Source organism: Giraffa tippelskirchi, chromosome 4 (assembly GCF_054371585.1).
Source record: "Giraffa tippelskirchi isolate mGirTip1 chromosome 4, T2T-mGirTip1v1.2.pri, whole genome shotgun sequence".
In the NCBI taxonomy this organism is placed as follows: domain Eukaryota; kingdom Metazoa; phylum Chordata; class Mammalia; order Artiodactyla; family Giraffidae; genus Giraffa; species Giraffa tippelskirchi.
In genome coordinates this window covers 207603203-207616790 of record NC_137278.1, presented here as the reverse complement: position 1 = coordinate 207616790, position 13588 = coordinate 207603203, and the positions used below count along the sequence as shown (strand labels likewise).

General features: G+C 49.6%; 1 protein-coding gene across 4 annotated transcripts in view; it reads left to right on the top strand.

The window, feature by feature from the left end:
• Window positions 1-12895, top strand: part of SHISAL1 (shisa like 1) — a 79145-nt gene extending 66250 nt beyond the window's left edge. For all 4 annotated transcript variants that reach the window (XM_081591762.1, XM_081591763.1, XM_081591757.1 and 1 more), the window contains one exon: window positions 7151-12895. In XM_081591762.1, the coding sequence (XP_081447888.1) occupies window position 7151 (1 nt within the window). In that variant the 3' untranslated portion in view covers window positions 7152-12895. The remainder of the gene's footprint in view (window positions 1-7150) is intronic.
• Window positions 12896-13588: the final 693 nt, after the last annotated feature.

Genomic DNA, 13588 nt, shown 5'->3' with positions numbered 1-13588 from the left:
GGTGACTTGAAGGACATGAGGGAATATTGTTGTTCAATCACTAAGTTGCATCCGACTCTTTGTGACCCCATGGACTGCAGCACGCCAGGCCTCCCTGTCCATCACCAACTCCCGGAGTTTATTCAAACCCATGTCTACGGAGTCAGTGATGCCATCCAACCATTTCACCCTCTGCTGCCCCCTTCTCCTTTTGCTCTCAATCTTCCCCAGCATCAGAGTCTTTTCTAGTGAGTCAGTTCTTGGCATCGGGTGGCCAAAGTACTGGAGCTTCAGCTTCAGCGATAGTCCTTCCAGTGAATATTCAGGATTGATTTCCCTTACGATTGACTGGTTTGATCTCCTTGCAGTCCAAGGGACTCTCAAGAGTCTTCTCCAGCACCACAGTTTGAAAGGATCAATAGCCATGTGTTTATCTGGGAGAAGAGATGGCAGCGTGCTGGTGCAGGTGCTATATTGGTCCAAGTTCTTGGAGAAATGCAACCAACAGGATAGACATAGATAGAGTGAAGACGCAGATATAGGTTTCTATATATAAATCTAGATATAGACAGATATCTCTATATAAACAGATATCTCTATAATATAGATAAAATATATAAGATCTACATAGAGATATATATAAAGAGATTTACTCTGAGGAACTGGCTTCTGCAGATTTGGAGATGCAGAAGTCCCAAGATCTGTAGGTGGCCAGCTAGAGGCCCAGCAGAGCTGATGGCCCAGTATGGTCCAGGTCTGCAAGGCCTGAGAACCACGAGAGCCAACGGCAGATGCCAGTCCAAGTCTGATGGCAGGAGAAGGCTGATGACCAGCTCAAAAACGGGCAGGCAGAAAGGGAACCCTCCCTTCCCCTGGTTGTTCCTTGACCCTTAGTGGATTGGAAGAGGCTTACCTGCCTTGGGGAGGGCGATTCACTTGACTCAGCCTACGGATTCAAAGGGGAAGTTCATCCAGAAACACCTTCACAGACACACACAGAACCATGTTTGATCAAGTATCTGGGCACCACCCCCACGGCCCGGTCAGTTCAGTTCAGTTCAGTCACTCAGTCATGTCTGACTCTTTGCAACCCCATGAACCGCAGCACGCCAGGCCACCTTGTCCATCACCAACTCCTGGAGTTTACCCAAACTCATGTCCATTGAGTCGGTGATGCCATCCAACCATCTCATCCTCTGTTGTCCCCTTCTCCTCCTGCCCCCAATCCTTCCCAGCATCAGGGTCTTTTCCAATGAGTCAGCTCTTCGCATCAGGTAGCCAAAGTATTGGAGTTTCAGCTTCAACATCAGTCCTTCCAATGAACACCCAGGACTGATTTCCTTTAGGATGGACTGGTTGGATCTCCTTGCAGTCCAAGGGACTCTCAAGAGTCTTCTGCAACACCACAGTTCAAAAGCATCAGTTCTTCTGCGCTCAGTTTTCTTTATAGTCCAACTCTCACATCCATACATGACTACTGGAAAAACCATAGCCTTGACAAGACAGACCTTTGTTGACAAAGTAATGTCTCTGCTTTTTAATATGCTATCTAGGTTGGTCATAACTTTCCTTCCAAGGAGTAAGTGTCTTTTAATTTCATGGCGGCAGTCACCATCTGCAGTGATTTTGGAGCCTCCCAAACTAAAGTCAGCCACTGTTTCCACTGTTTCCCCATCTATTTGCCATGAAGTGATGGGATGGCTCAGTCAAAGCTATGGTTTTTCCAGTAGTCATATACAGATGTGAGAGTTGGACCACAAAGAAGGCTGAGCACCAAAGAACTGATGCTTTCAAACCGTGGTGCTGGAGAAGACTCTTGAGAGTCCTGTGGACAGCAAGGAGATCAAGCCAGTCAATCCCAAAGAAAATCAACCCTGAAAATTCACTGGAAGGACTGATGCTGAAACTGAAGCTCCAGTACTTTGGCCACCTGATGAGAAGAGCCAACTCATTGGAAGAGACCCTGATGCTGGCAAAGACTGAAGGCAGAAGGAGAAAGGGGTGACAGAGGATGAGATGGTTGGATGGTATCACCAACTCAATGGACATCAATTTAAGCAAGCTCTGGGAGATAGTGCAGGACAGGGAAGCCTGGTGTGCTACAGTCCATGGGGTCCCAAAGAGTCGGACCCAACTGAGCAACTGAACAACAGCAACAACCCCCATGGCACAGTCAGGTTGACACGTAGACTGAGCCATCAAGGCTGCAGCAGAGTGAACAAAAGAGGGAAGATAAGGGGTGTGACCAGAGAGGACAGAGTGGAAAGTCTTTGGCTTCTACTCTGAGTGAGATGGGAGCCAGTGAGGGTTTTGAGCTGAGGGGTGACATGAGACGACATACCGTAGATTTTCAGAGGATCCTTCTGGCGAGCAGGAGAGGAGCACTCTCCTGGAGAAAAGACAGAAAGGCTGGACTAGTGAGGAGGCCACGGCAGGAGCGATGGAGGAGGCAGGAAGGGCACGGCTGGTGGCTACACCTGCAGGCTTTATTGATGGTCTGGTTGTGGACGTGAGCGAGCAAGAAGGGCCAAAGATGCTCTGGGAATCCAGTGGTCATTCTTGGTTTGCATTTGTTTTGTTTCTGCCCATTCTTTTTGGTGTAGTTATGGCAAAACACACAACAAAATTTCCCATTTTAACCACTGCACTTTTCACAGGCATTGAGTACATTCACAGTGTTGTACAACCATCACAACCAACCATCTCCAAAACTTTTTCATCATCTACCCATCCTATTTTAGGAAACCTTTACGAATCATTCTACCTTCAGTGAATTTTGTGTGTAATCCAGTCTCAGTCTTTCTTTCTTAGCAAGTGTGTATGGCTCATTAACATTTACTAATATGGCAGCTACATTTAGCCTTAGTTCTGTCATCGTAGTTTATGATATGCTTTTTGCTTTTATAGCTTTTGTGGGGGTTGTCAGTGTTCACCATATGCTCCCTGTTTTCCTTGTTTTATTTTTTGTGTATATGTCTTCTGACAATTTTGAAGGCTGTGTTTTTCATCCCATAGTTATCTTCATAATTACACTGTCATATGATACCCTTAATCCTCTGTTTCTTTAGACAATGTTTATTTTCTCCTTACTATGAGTGATGTCCAAATTAGAATATTTCTACTTTCTCCTCTCCTTCTCCCTCTTCCATCAAATGATTTTAGCTGATTATATTAGTTTTTCCATTTGCCTTTGTACCTCTAATATTATTTCCATCTCTAAACAATTTTCTGGACTTCTAGCTATAAACACAGAAGACAGTTTACATATATTACCTCCCTCCTCTGACCTCCACCCTGCCTCCTATAGTTTATATCAGTTCTCTGTTATCTCTTTTGTTCTTTTTTTTATAACAGTCACAATACATTAGTTTCAGACATGGTCCTAAAGCTAATTAGATTGTCCTCACCAGTACTCCTGCCAGAGTCACTCTGCTTACTTTTGGTTATCCTAAGCGTTGTTGTTGTTCAGTTGCTCAGTCATGTCCAGCTCTTTTCAACCCCATGGACTGCATCACACAAGGCTTCCCTGTCCTTCATGATCTCCTGAAACTTGCTCAAACTCATGTCCATTGAGTTGGTGATGCCGTCCAACCATCTCATCCTCTGTCGCTCCCTTCTCCTCCTACCCTCAACCTTTCCCAGCATCAGGGGCTCTTTGCATCAGGTGCCCAAAGTATTGGAGCTTCAGTGTCAGCATCAGTCCTTCCAATGAATATTTGGTGTTGATTCCTTTTAGGATTGACTGATTTGATCTCCTTGAAGTCCAAGGGACTCTCAAGAGTCTTCTCCAACACCACAGTTCAAAAGCATTAATTCTTCAGTGTTCAGCCTTCTTTATGGTCCATTCTCACATCAGGCTTCCCTGATGGCTCAGATGGTAAAGCGTCTGCCTGCAATGCAGGAGACCCGGGTTCCATCCCTGGGTCGGGAAGATACCCTGGAGAAGGAAATGGCAACCCACTCCAGTACTCTTGCCTGGAACATCCCATGGACGGAGGAGCCTGGTAGGTTACAGTCCATGGGGTCGCAAAGAGTTGGACACGACTGAGCAACTTCACTTTCTTTCTCACATCCGTACATGATACTGGAAAAACCATAGCTCTGACTATATGGACTTTTGTCAAAGAAGTGATGTCTCTGCTTTTTAATATGCTGTCTAGGTTTGTCATAGTTTTTCCTCCAAGGAGCGAGCATCTTTTAATTTCATGGCTGCAGTCACAACCCACAATGATTTTGAAGCCCAGGAAAATAAAGTCTGTCACTGTTTCCATTGTTTTCCCATCTATTTGCCATGAAGTGATGAGACAGGATGCCATGATCTTAATTTTTTGAATGATGAGTTTTAAGCCAGCTTCTTCACTCTCCTCTTTCACCTTTATCAAGAGGCTCTTTAGTTCCTCTTCACTTTCTGTCGTTAGGGTGGTGTCATCTGCATATTTGAGGTTATTGATACTTCTCCTAGTAATCTTGATTCCAGTTTGAGCTTCGTCCAGCCCAGCATTTCGCATGATATACTCTGCATCAAAGTTATATAAGCAGAGTGACAATATACAGCCTTAACCTACTGCCTTTCCAATTTTGAGCCAGTTTGTTGTTCCATGTTCAGTTCTAACTGTTGCTTCTTGACCTGCATACAGGTTTCTCAGGAAGCAAGTAAGGTGGCTGGTATTCCCATTTTTTTTAAGAATTTTCCATAGATTGTTGTGATCCACACAGTCAAAGGCTTTGGCATAGTCAATGAAGCAGAAGTAGATGTTTTTCTGGCATTCCCTTGCTTTTTCTATGATCCAACGGATGTTGGCAATTTGATCTTTGGTTCCTCTGCCTTTTCTAAACCCAGCTTGTACATCTGGAAGTTTTTGGCTCACATACTATTGAAGCCTAGCTTGAAGGATTTTGAGCATTACCTTGCTAGCATATCAAATCCCACGAGTATCCTCTATTAATTTATGCAAGAAGGGCTCATGCGGGCTACAATTTTTAAAATGTGTTTTAAACATTTTTCTGCTGACTTTATATTTAAAATCTGGTTCATCTGGGCCTTAAATTCTTTCTTCATTCATTCATTCATTCAACAAAGTGTGAGAGTTAATGTTCCAGACCCTGGCAATACAAAAATGATCACAACACACCAATGCCATGACCCTCTTGTAGCTTATTATCTAGTTGGGAGAGACAAATGATAAGCTAGACCAGTAGGTAAAATATTTGGTGTGCTGGATTGAGATAAGTCTAGGGAGAAAGATAAAGCAAGTGATGGGGGACCTGGCTCAGTTTTGTGAAGTAGAAGAGACAACTGCACAGACTTTCTCACCCAGATCCCAGTAATGCATACTGGGGTGTTGGCTCTGCCCTTCAGAGCATCACTCACTCTGGAAACATGGGCGTTACTGGCTCAGTCAGAGCCCTTCCATCAGCTCCACACCCTTGACCCTGGAGCACACACTATAGCTTGATTGAAAGTGGTTTATCTGTTGTTCAGTTGCTAAGTCGTATCTGACACTTTGTGACCCCATGACCTGCAGCTTGCCAGGCTTCCCTGTCTTTCAGTATCTCCCGGATTCTGCTCAAACTCATGTCCATTGAGTCGATGATGCCATCTAACCGTCTCGTCCTCTGCTGACCCCTTCTCCTCCTACTCTCAATCCTCCCCAGCATCGGGGTCTTTCCCAATGAGTCAGTTCTTCACATTAAGTGGCCAAAGTAATAGAGCTTCAGCTTCAGCATCAGTCCTTCCAGTGAATATTCAGGGTTGATTTCCCTTCAGATGGACTGGTTGGATCTCCTTGCTGTCCAATCAGACGCATGTAGCAGAAACACGGCTGTAGTGGTGTGGAGGTAGACTGTCTTGGACTGTCCCCAGAACCAGGTTTCTCCCTGCGTCCCTTCCCACCTCACCCACATTAGTGAAGGTCTTTCATTCTCATGCTCTTCCTCTGGATCCATGCTCCCTTCCCAGTAGACTTCAACTTACATGGCATTGGCCAGAGTGGGTCATGTGGCCACCCTTGTCTGCAAAGGAGTATGGGAAGGTGAATATTTGTGACTGGGTCATTGCTCCTATAAATAGATATAGGACTGGGGATTTACTGTGCCTGCCACAGATGGAGTTTGTGTTTCTGTTCCTCGTTATCCTTATTTGGAAGTGGTCTCCAGGAGAGAAAGGACAATGGCAATTCACCTCTGCCAGTCAAAGCTGTAAGTGCCCCCATGGGCTGATGTTTACACTCCTGACCTTATCCCAGTGATCTGCTGGCTTATCCGTGTGCCAGCAGTGTTCTGGTTTCCTCTCCATGGCTTTGTATGATACAGTCATAGTCAGTGATGTGACTCCAAGATTCGTAATGTTTTCTTGTATTATTATTATGAGTGTTATCGGGAGCTGTTCTTAATATCTTCTATTTGTTATAACAAGGGTGACCATATGGTTTAATATCCAAAGTAGAGTACTTTTGAGGGTGAAAGGGGAACAGTATTGAAAATTATAAGTATTAACTGGGACTGTCATAAGCCAAGACATTATAATAACCCTGGTAATCACTGAGGCAGAAAAACACTGTTGGTTTTTATAAGTTGATCTGATGTCTTACAGATTGAAAGTTGTATCTTTATATCTGCACTCTGTGTTCTAATAATTAGCTTGTTGATTATCTTGGGTTTTCTATGTACATGATCTGCCAATAATGGTAATTAGGGTTCTTCTGTTTCATTCTCAACTCTTTGTGCTTTTTTCTTATCTTATTGCTTAGGCCAGAGGCTTCCCTGGTGACTCAGATGGTAAAGAGTCTGCCTGCAGTGCGGGAGACCTGGGTTCAATTACTGGATGGGGAAGATGCCCTGGAGAAGGAAATGGAAACCTACTCCAGTATCCTTGCCAGGAAAATTCCATGGACAGAGGAGCCTGGCAGGCTACAGTCCATGGGGTCGCAATGAGTCAGACACGACTGAGTGACTTCACTCACTCAGAGGCAGTAGTGCTGTATGGAACCATAGTGATGGCAGACCTGCTTTTCTTTCTTCCAGCCTTAAAGTCAAATGATTCTCAGTGTCTAGGAGACAAAGATGGCATGTGTACAGAGAAAAACCTGGCTTCTCCTGTCACTGAGGCCAGACAGAAATGTCCTCATGAAGGAGACACCATGTGATATTTTGTTCCCTTCTGCTTTCCTAGAAAACCCTTTTGCCGTGCCTCAGGATGGGGGAGGTGAGACCCAAAGCATGTGGCTCAGCCTCCAAGAAGACCAACTTCAAGACGCCAGGGAGAGCCAAGACAGCCGTGGCGGTGGTGGAGGAGAAAATGCTACCTGTGCCCAGACCCCCTTCCTTGGACTTCTAAGACTAGGAGCAAACAGCGGTGGGAGGCCAGGGTGCAGGAAGGGGCTTCTGAGCCACCCGTCTGCGAGCAATAGTCCCACTTTGGGCTGGTGGCTTCGGAGAGGTGGCACCATTGCGGACTCAGGATGACCGACACGGCTGCTCAGGCCAAGTCAAGCAGAAGGATTCAGGCCTGTGCGTCCTGCCCGTGGTTCCCTTGCCCCTGCTCCCTCCATTAGTGGCCCGTGGGCCTATCCGTGTCAGAATTTTGAATGTGAGTGTGTGTGAGTGTGTGTGTGTGTGCGTGTGTATGATTAGGGGTGTCTTTTTGTTCGATTGGTTTTAGTGGGGTCCCCCAAGTTCTCTGATGGACCTGGGTCCCCTTGTGGTGGGGGTCCCAGCCAGCTCTTGCTGGCAGCTGTGAGCCAAATGGAGTTGGCAAGCATGGGGTACAGCCCCACTGTGCCTCCAGGGGTGCTTTGGATGCGGAAATGCCAGTGGGGATGCGTTCTTATGGAATTTTTTTCCCATGATGACAGTGATAATGAGAGACACATCTCAGGCCATCTAAGGGGCAGGCAGTAGATTGACTATCTTCACACACACCCACTCTCATCACTTGGGAAGAGACTAGGATGAACTCCCTGCAGAAATGGCCCGGGGCTCACAGCCAGGAGGAGACCAGTCCTCGGCTTGACCTCAGAGGTCTAAGAACCCAAAGTCAAAGCTCCCCAGCCCAGGGTACCCCTAGTACAGTCCCCGGAGCATCTCCCCGGTGGCTTCTCAATGGGTGGGCCATTGTCCCAAGCTTTCCACCACTGCTGCCCCGGGACCCTCTTACGGCACATTCTGTTTAAGCACCTACTATATACCAGGCTTGCTGGGCAGTGATCTGGAAAGGAGATGAGTCCGACAGGCCTCCTCCTTGCCCCCAGAGGGAAGACACAGACACACAGACCTTTGCTGGACAGAGTGATGAGCACTATGGAGACCCAGAAGGGAAGGTTCTAGAAGCCCTTCCCATTTAAGGCGAGACTTCCATGCAAACCTGGATGTTCATAATATCTGTCCACTGAGCTCACCACCACCGCCATCCACCCCACTGCCCCAGGGCGCACACATGGAAGGGCATGATCTGGGAAATGATCACAGAAATTCCTGAAGGCCAGACTGGCAGTGTAGACACCCTCATTCTGCTGGTGTTAGTGATGCCAGACTCTCCCCCAGCATCCAGCTGGGTGGGTCCCTGCTCCTCTGCTCCAATACCTTTACTCAGCTAGACCCACTGTCTCCAATGGACCCTCCATCCATCACATGTGGCAGAGAGCAGGCAGACTTGTGGTGCTGGTGTCCTATCTGGGGAAGAAATAAGCAGTGAGTAGGAAGGTAGTAATAGCAGTGAGCCCTAAGCCAAGAATTCAATCAAAACGGTGTTCGTGAGGGTCCTGTTAAGTTTGGCCAGTCTGGGAAGGCCTTTCTGAGCAGATTCAGCCCAGACCTGAATGATAAGCAAGAGCCAGCCATGGACACTGAAGATAGAAGAGCTTTCCAGGCAGAGGGAACAGCTAGTGCAAAGACCCCGAGGCAGCAACTGGCTTGATGATCTCAAGGAACCAAAAGAAAGTCAGGCTGGCTGGGATGCAGAAGAAAGGTGGGAAGAGAGGTAAGTGAGAGCCCAGACACTGTGGTTCACTGAGAGACACCTGAAGCTGGACAGACATAGCACTCATCCTCTGATAAAGCAGAAGGACATTTCAAGGGCATCAAGCATTCTGCATCCAGCCTGGCTCATCAGCCCCTCAACAGCCCCATAGAGAAGGGACTTCTCCCATTTCATGGACTAGGATACTGAGACTCAGACGGGTCAGGTGGCTTGCCCAAGGTCACAAGGGAAAGCTGAGGAAGTCCCAGACCTATAGCTTGAATCTCATCTCCTCCAGACAGTGCTGCCAGAACCCAGGGGTACAGTTTGGCAGAGGCCAAGCTGGAGAACTCTGCTTAGGGTCTTGCTTAGGGATCGGCAATGCTTCTTTCACCCTGGATGCTGAGTCATCCCTGGACCTGCCCCGGGGACTTGTCCAGCAGAGCAGCTGTTGCCACGGAGGGTTGCTCAGCCGCCATTCGGCACAGCTGGATCAGCCCACATCTGCATCCCATGCACGGAACCCTGGGAGTCAGAGGAACCCCAGCCTGGGGGAGGGGGTTGGGCACAGGCCCAGACTCTGACATCAGCTCTGTAGGATGATCAGGGTGACCTTGGGCAAGTCCTGTGCCTTCTCTACTGTCCGTTGCCCCATCTTGAAAAGGAAGGGGTTGGACCAGGTATTTAAGGGGCTTCCTGAGGTTCCGGATGGAGCTCATGCAGCTGTTCACAGGGAGACACTTTCTCTGCCAAGAGGGAGCCGGTGGCCCTGCCTCCCTGCCACGAACACCGGGCCCAGGGTCACTGTCACAGAGACCAGCAAGCCCTATGGTCCCCTGATTTGTATCGCTCAGCTTGAGAACTTGCAGGACGCTGCTCCTGGCCCCACAGTCTCCAGGAGGGACTGATGACCCCTTGGGTGTTATGGTCGCAGCCGGTGAGGGATCAGAATGCTCTGTGGTAAGCAGGTGGCCCCTCACCATGTAGCTCAGCAGACATCACAGACTTAGCAAAACAACCGGGCAGCCCGGGACGCAGGGGACAGCCTGCGGGCACCCACAGCCCTGCCCCTGCCCCACCGGGCGGCCCTGGGCAAGTCGCTCCACCTCCCCAGTGTGTGGGGTGGGGGCCGTGGCTGGAGTGATTGGGGGGTGAGGGCCGTGTGGGTGGTGTGGATGCCCATCTGAAAGGCATGCGTGCGGTTCAGCCCCTCCCGGGGTCCAGAGGTCCTCAAAGCCCCTGGGAGATGGGCCACCCTGGCAAAAACCTGTCCCATCCTACCATGGCAAATAGACATGCCAGTGAGTAGAACGCCCCTGAGAAGATGCTCAGGGTAGAGACAGGTTCAAGTAGAGATTTACAGACTTAGTGTTTTTTAGTGACTCCCAAACCCGTTTTTTCAAGCTGCCTACTTTTACTTTTTACTGTGAGCTTCTGGCTATTACCACATACTTTGCAAAAATAACAACAACAATAATAATACTATGGAAAGAAAAAGAAGAGAAAGAAGATGGCAATACATCCGCTGAGGAATCTGTCCTTAACCCCTTGTATTCGTAAGGACTTATTCCCACTGGGAACTGTGTGTTATCACGAGCAGTTTTATGCTTTCCTTATCGTCTGTGTTTAGTGTAATTGTGCGTTTTGGAATCTCTACGCAGAACCAATACCTGGTAGCACCCATGGGTCTCTCTGCCCTCACCTGAACCTCAGAGATCCCCCTGCAGCTCAAGGAGCAGCCTGCTAGCACAGGAGGGCCCGGGACCACCAGATGCCAGCCCGACATCTGATGCTGACCGGGACCTATAGGAAACAGGCCTTAACTGAAAACACACACTCACACACGTGCACACACATGCGCGCACACACACACACACACACATGTGCACACACATGATTCTGCAGGTAGAGCCCATCTCTCTGATGCTTTATAGAGAAATAGCAGGTAGGCAGCTAGTGTTCCTGGGGCAGTGGTATTTCCCTTCTTCATCTGAAACCTTCAGGCAAATTCAGCCCCCGGGCTGGAAAGGACTTTGGGGTATCAGAGAAAACACGACCAGGAGTGGGGTTGGCAGTCTTCCTGAGAGAAGCTTCCTGGCTCCCTTGAGGCCATTCCTGTCACACCGAGATTATGGGTGTAGCAGGAACTGGCACCATTTCCCATGCACCCAGCAGATGCCCAGACACCTGCCCACACCAGGCTGGGGTCCAAGCCCTTGGCTATCTGTCCAGACCACAGTCCCTGCTCAGGCCCTGTCTCCTGGCTCCTCTGACACCCCATTTAGTGTGTCTGATAGAGGTCAGGCCATGAAAGAAGACAAGTTTCCCAGAGTCTCAGGCTTTTAAAAATTGTTTATTGGTTTATTTTCATTTCTTCATCTTGGCTGATTGGCCCCCACCAGTAGGAGGAGTCTTGCCCTAGGTGGTCCTGAGAGGTGAATTTGCAGATTCGGCAGTGACCCCAGTTGACCTGACAGCCTCAAGCAGAGATGCTGGGGGCGTTACTTGTCAGTGTTGAGGGGCAGCCGTGTCATTGCAGAGACGTCTGGGTGGGCCCCCCTCTCTGCGGCAACTTTGGGGGATTCTTATCTTACTGCTCGTCAGCGAGCATCAGATAGTGTCTGCCTGTTCTCAATGGCCTTCTGGAAGGTCAGTGGGGCAGCTGCCCACCCAGTGAGGGGTGACACTCTGGTCACTGCCACCTGCAGCCCCAGAACCCACCACCCGGCTAGGGTGATGTCCTGTCTCCTCTGGAAAATCCACACTTCACACCATGTGACCGACTCCAAGCTCCCCAGCTCCTCCTGAGGGCATAAATGAAGCGCCAGATGGTACTTAAGTTATCATAGGCAGCTTTGGGGCCCGTGACCTGAAAACTCAAGAGTTGAGTTGAGCAGTCAGGTGAGACAGAAGATTCTAGAAAATCCATTTGCTCACACATGCTTTCATTCATCTATTCAACAAATATTTACCCAGCGCCCCTCTGGGAACAGTTTCTGCTGCAGATGGAGAAGTCAGGGGAACCCGCCGTGTCCGAGGGAGAGGCTGGGACTCCCTGTGAAATGACTTGTGCCTGATGGTTAGGAATGCTCAAATCCACAGGGAGAATAAGTGACCCTGGAGGTGGCATTGTTACCCCCCCTTGCCCCACCCCCAAGCCTCCAATCCAAAACGCTGCCAGATAGCTGGTGCTAGATAGATGCTTGGCGAGTCAGTGGCTTTGACTATCAGTTACACTGTACCTAAAACTCCTATCTTCCCATCAGAGCCCTGACCCATGTGCCCTTGACAGACTGAAATTCAGGGCTGCTGCAGTGCCCACCTCCAGGGGGCACCATTTCTATAGACGGCGCTGTGAACAGCCGCCCCTGGGTTGGTGCAGTGAACTGCTCTGTGAATTGCCCTAAACTGCTCTCTGAAATGTGCGGGATCCCATCGAAGCCAGCGAACACCAAAAGTTACAGATGCCATGGCCTCTGCAGGCATCTGGCGTGGCCACAACTGGACCCAAACTGGTGACCCTGAGAGAATCTCTTTTTGGAACCTCACCTCGAGTTCTCAGTTCCTTCCTGTCTCTTCCCCATCTTCTGGGTTAAAGCTAGTGGGCTATGTCATGGTCAGCTAACCAGTTAGAGTCTAGGTGATGGGCAGTAACTAAGGGGACTGCGAGGGTGAGGGGCCCAGTCCCCCTGACCAGGCGGGACCCCCTTGCTCCCAGCCAGACAAGGGCGCAGACAGACTGGTCTCTCTCCTGTAAACCCGCATTTCACGTGTGCAGGCATGGGGTCTCTCTGAGAGCTGATAACCGGGAAAACCAAAAACTAATAATATTCCTAATAATAATATAATGTAATAACAATAATGTGTTTTACACAGACCGCTGTTGCACTGCTTTTGTCTTTATATACAGTAGTTTTTATAAAGATGTCCTTAGGTTTTAATAAAGGAGTGTCACATCAACTCTTCCCTGTCCTGAAATTTGCTTTCATGTTCCACCGTGTCGCCGGGAGCAGCTGTGCTCACATCTGTTGTCAGGGAGGGTGGACCCCCAGGGCCTGGGGGGTCTCAGCTGAGGAGCTGCCTGGAGTGGCGTTAGGGGCAGCCAGTCACACAGGATCCCCCCAGAAAGCTTCAAAGGGTCCAGAGCCAAGGGCAGATCGAGAGGCAGATGAAGACCGCCTCGCAGAGGGCAAGAACCGGGTGGGAAAGTGGACAGGGCCGCCCAGGGGGGCATTGGCGGGTGGCGGACGGGTCAGCGACAGTTGCTGGGGACTCAGCACCGTCCCTGCCCATGTCTGTGGACAGCGCAGGCAGAGGGAGGCTCTGCTGGTCAGTGGGTTTCCGGGCCCCACTCGGAAGACAGCCCCCCAACAGCGGGGCTGCCCTCAGGCTGGGGGGTTCATGGCAGAGGACCAGCCTCCACGCTCCAGCAGGGACAGACACGCTTACTGGGCAAATAGGGTTCTGTGCTTCCAACAGCTGCCACCCAAGGGGGGTTCACGCTGGAACGTCTTTCCCTCAGTCTTCAACCCCATCATTCGCACCTGGGCCAGAGTGGTGGCAGCCCTCTGTCTGGGTCCAGCTCAGCTTGGGGTTTCAGGCTCAGGTGCTAGTCAAACCCTCCCCACCAGCCCACCCGGTGGGCTTGAGCTC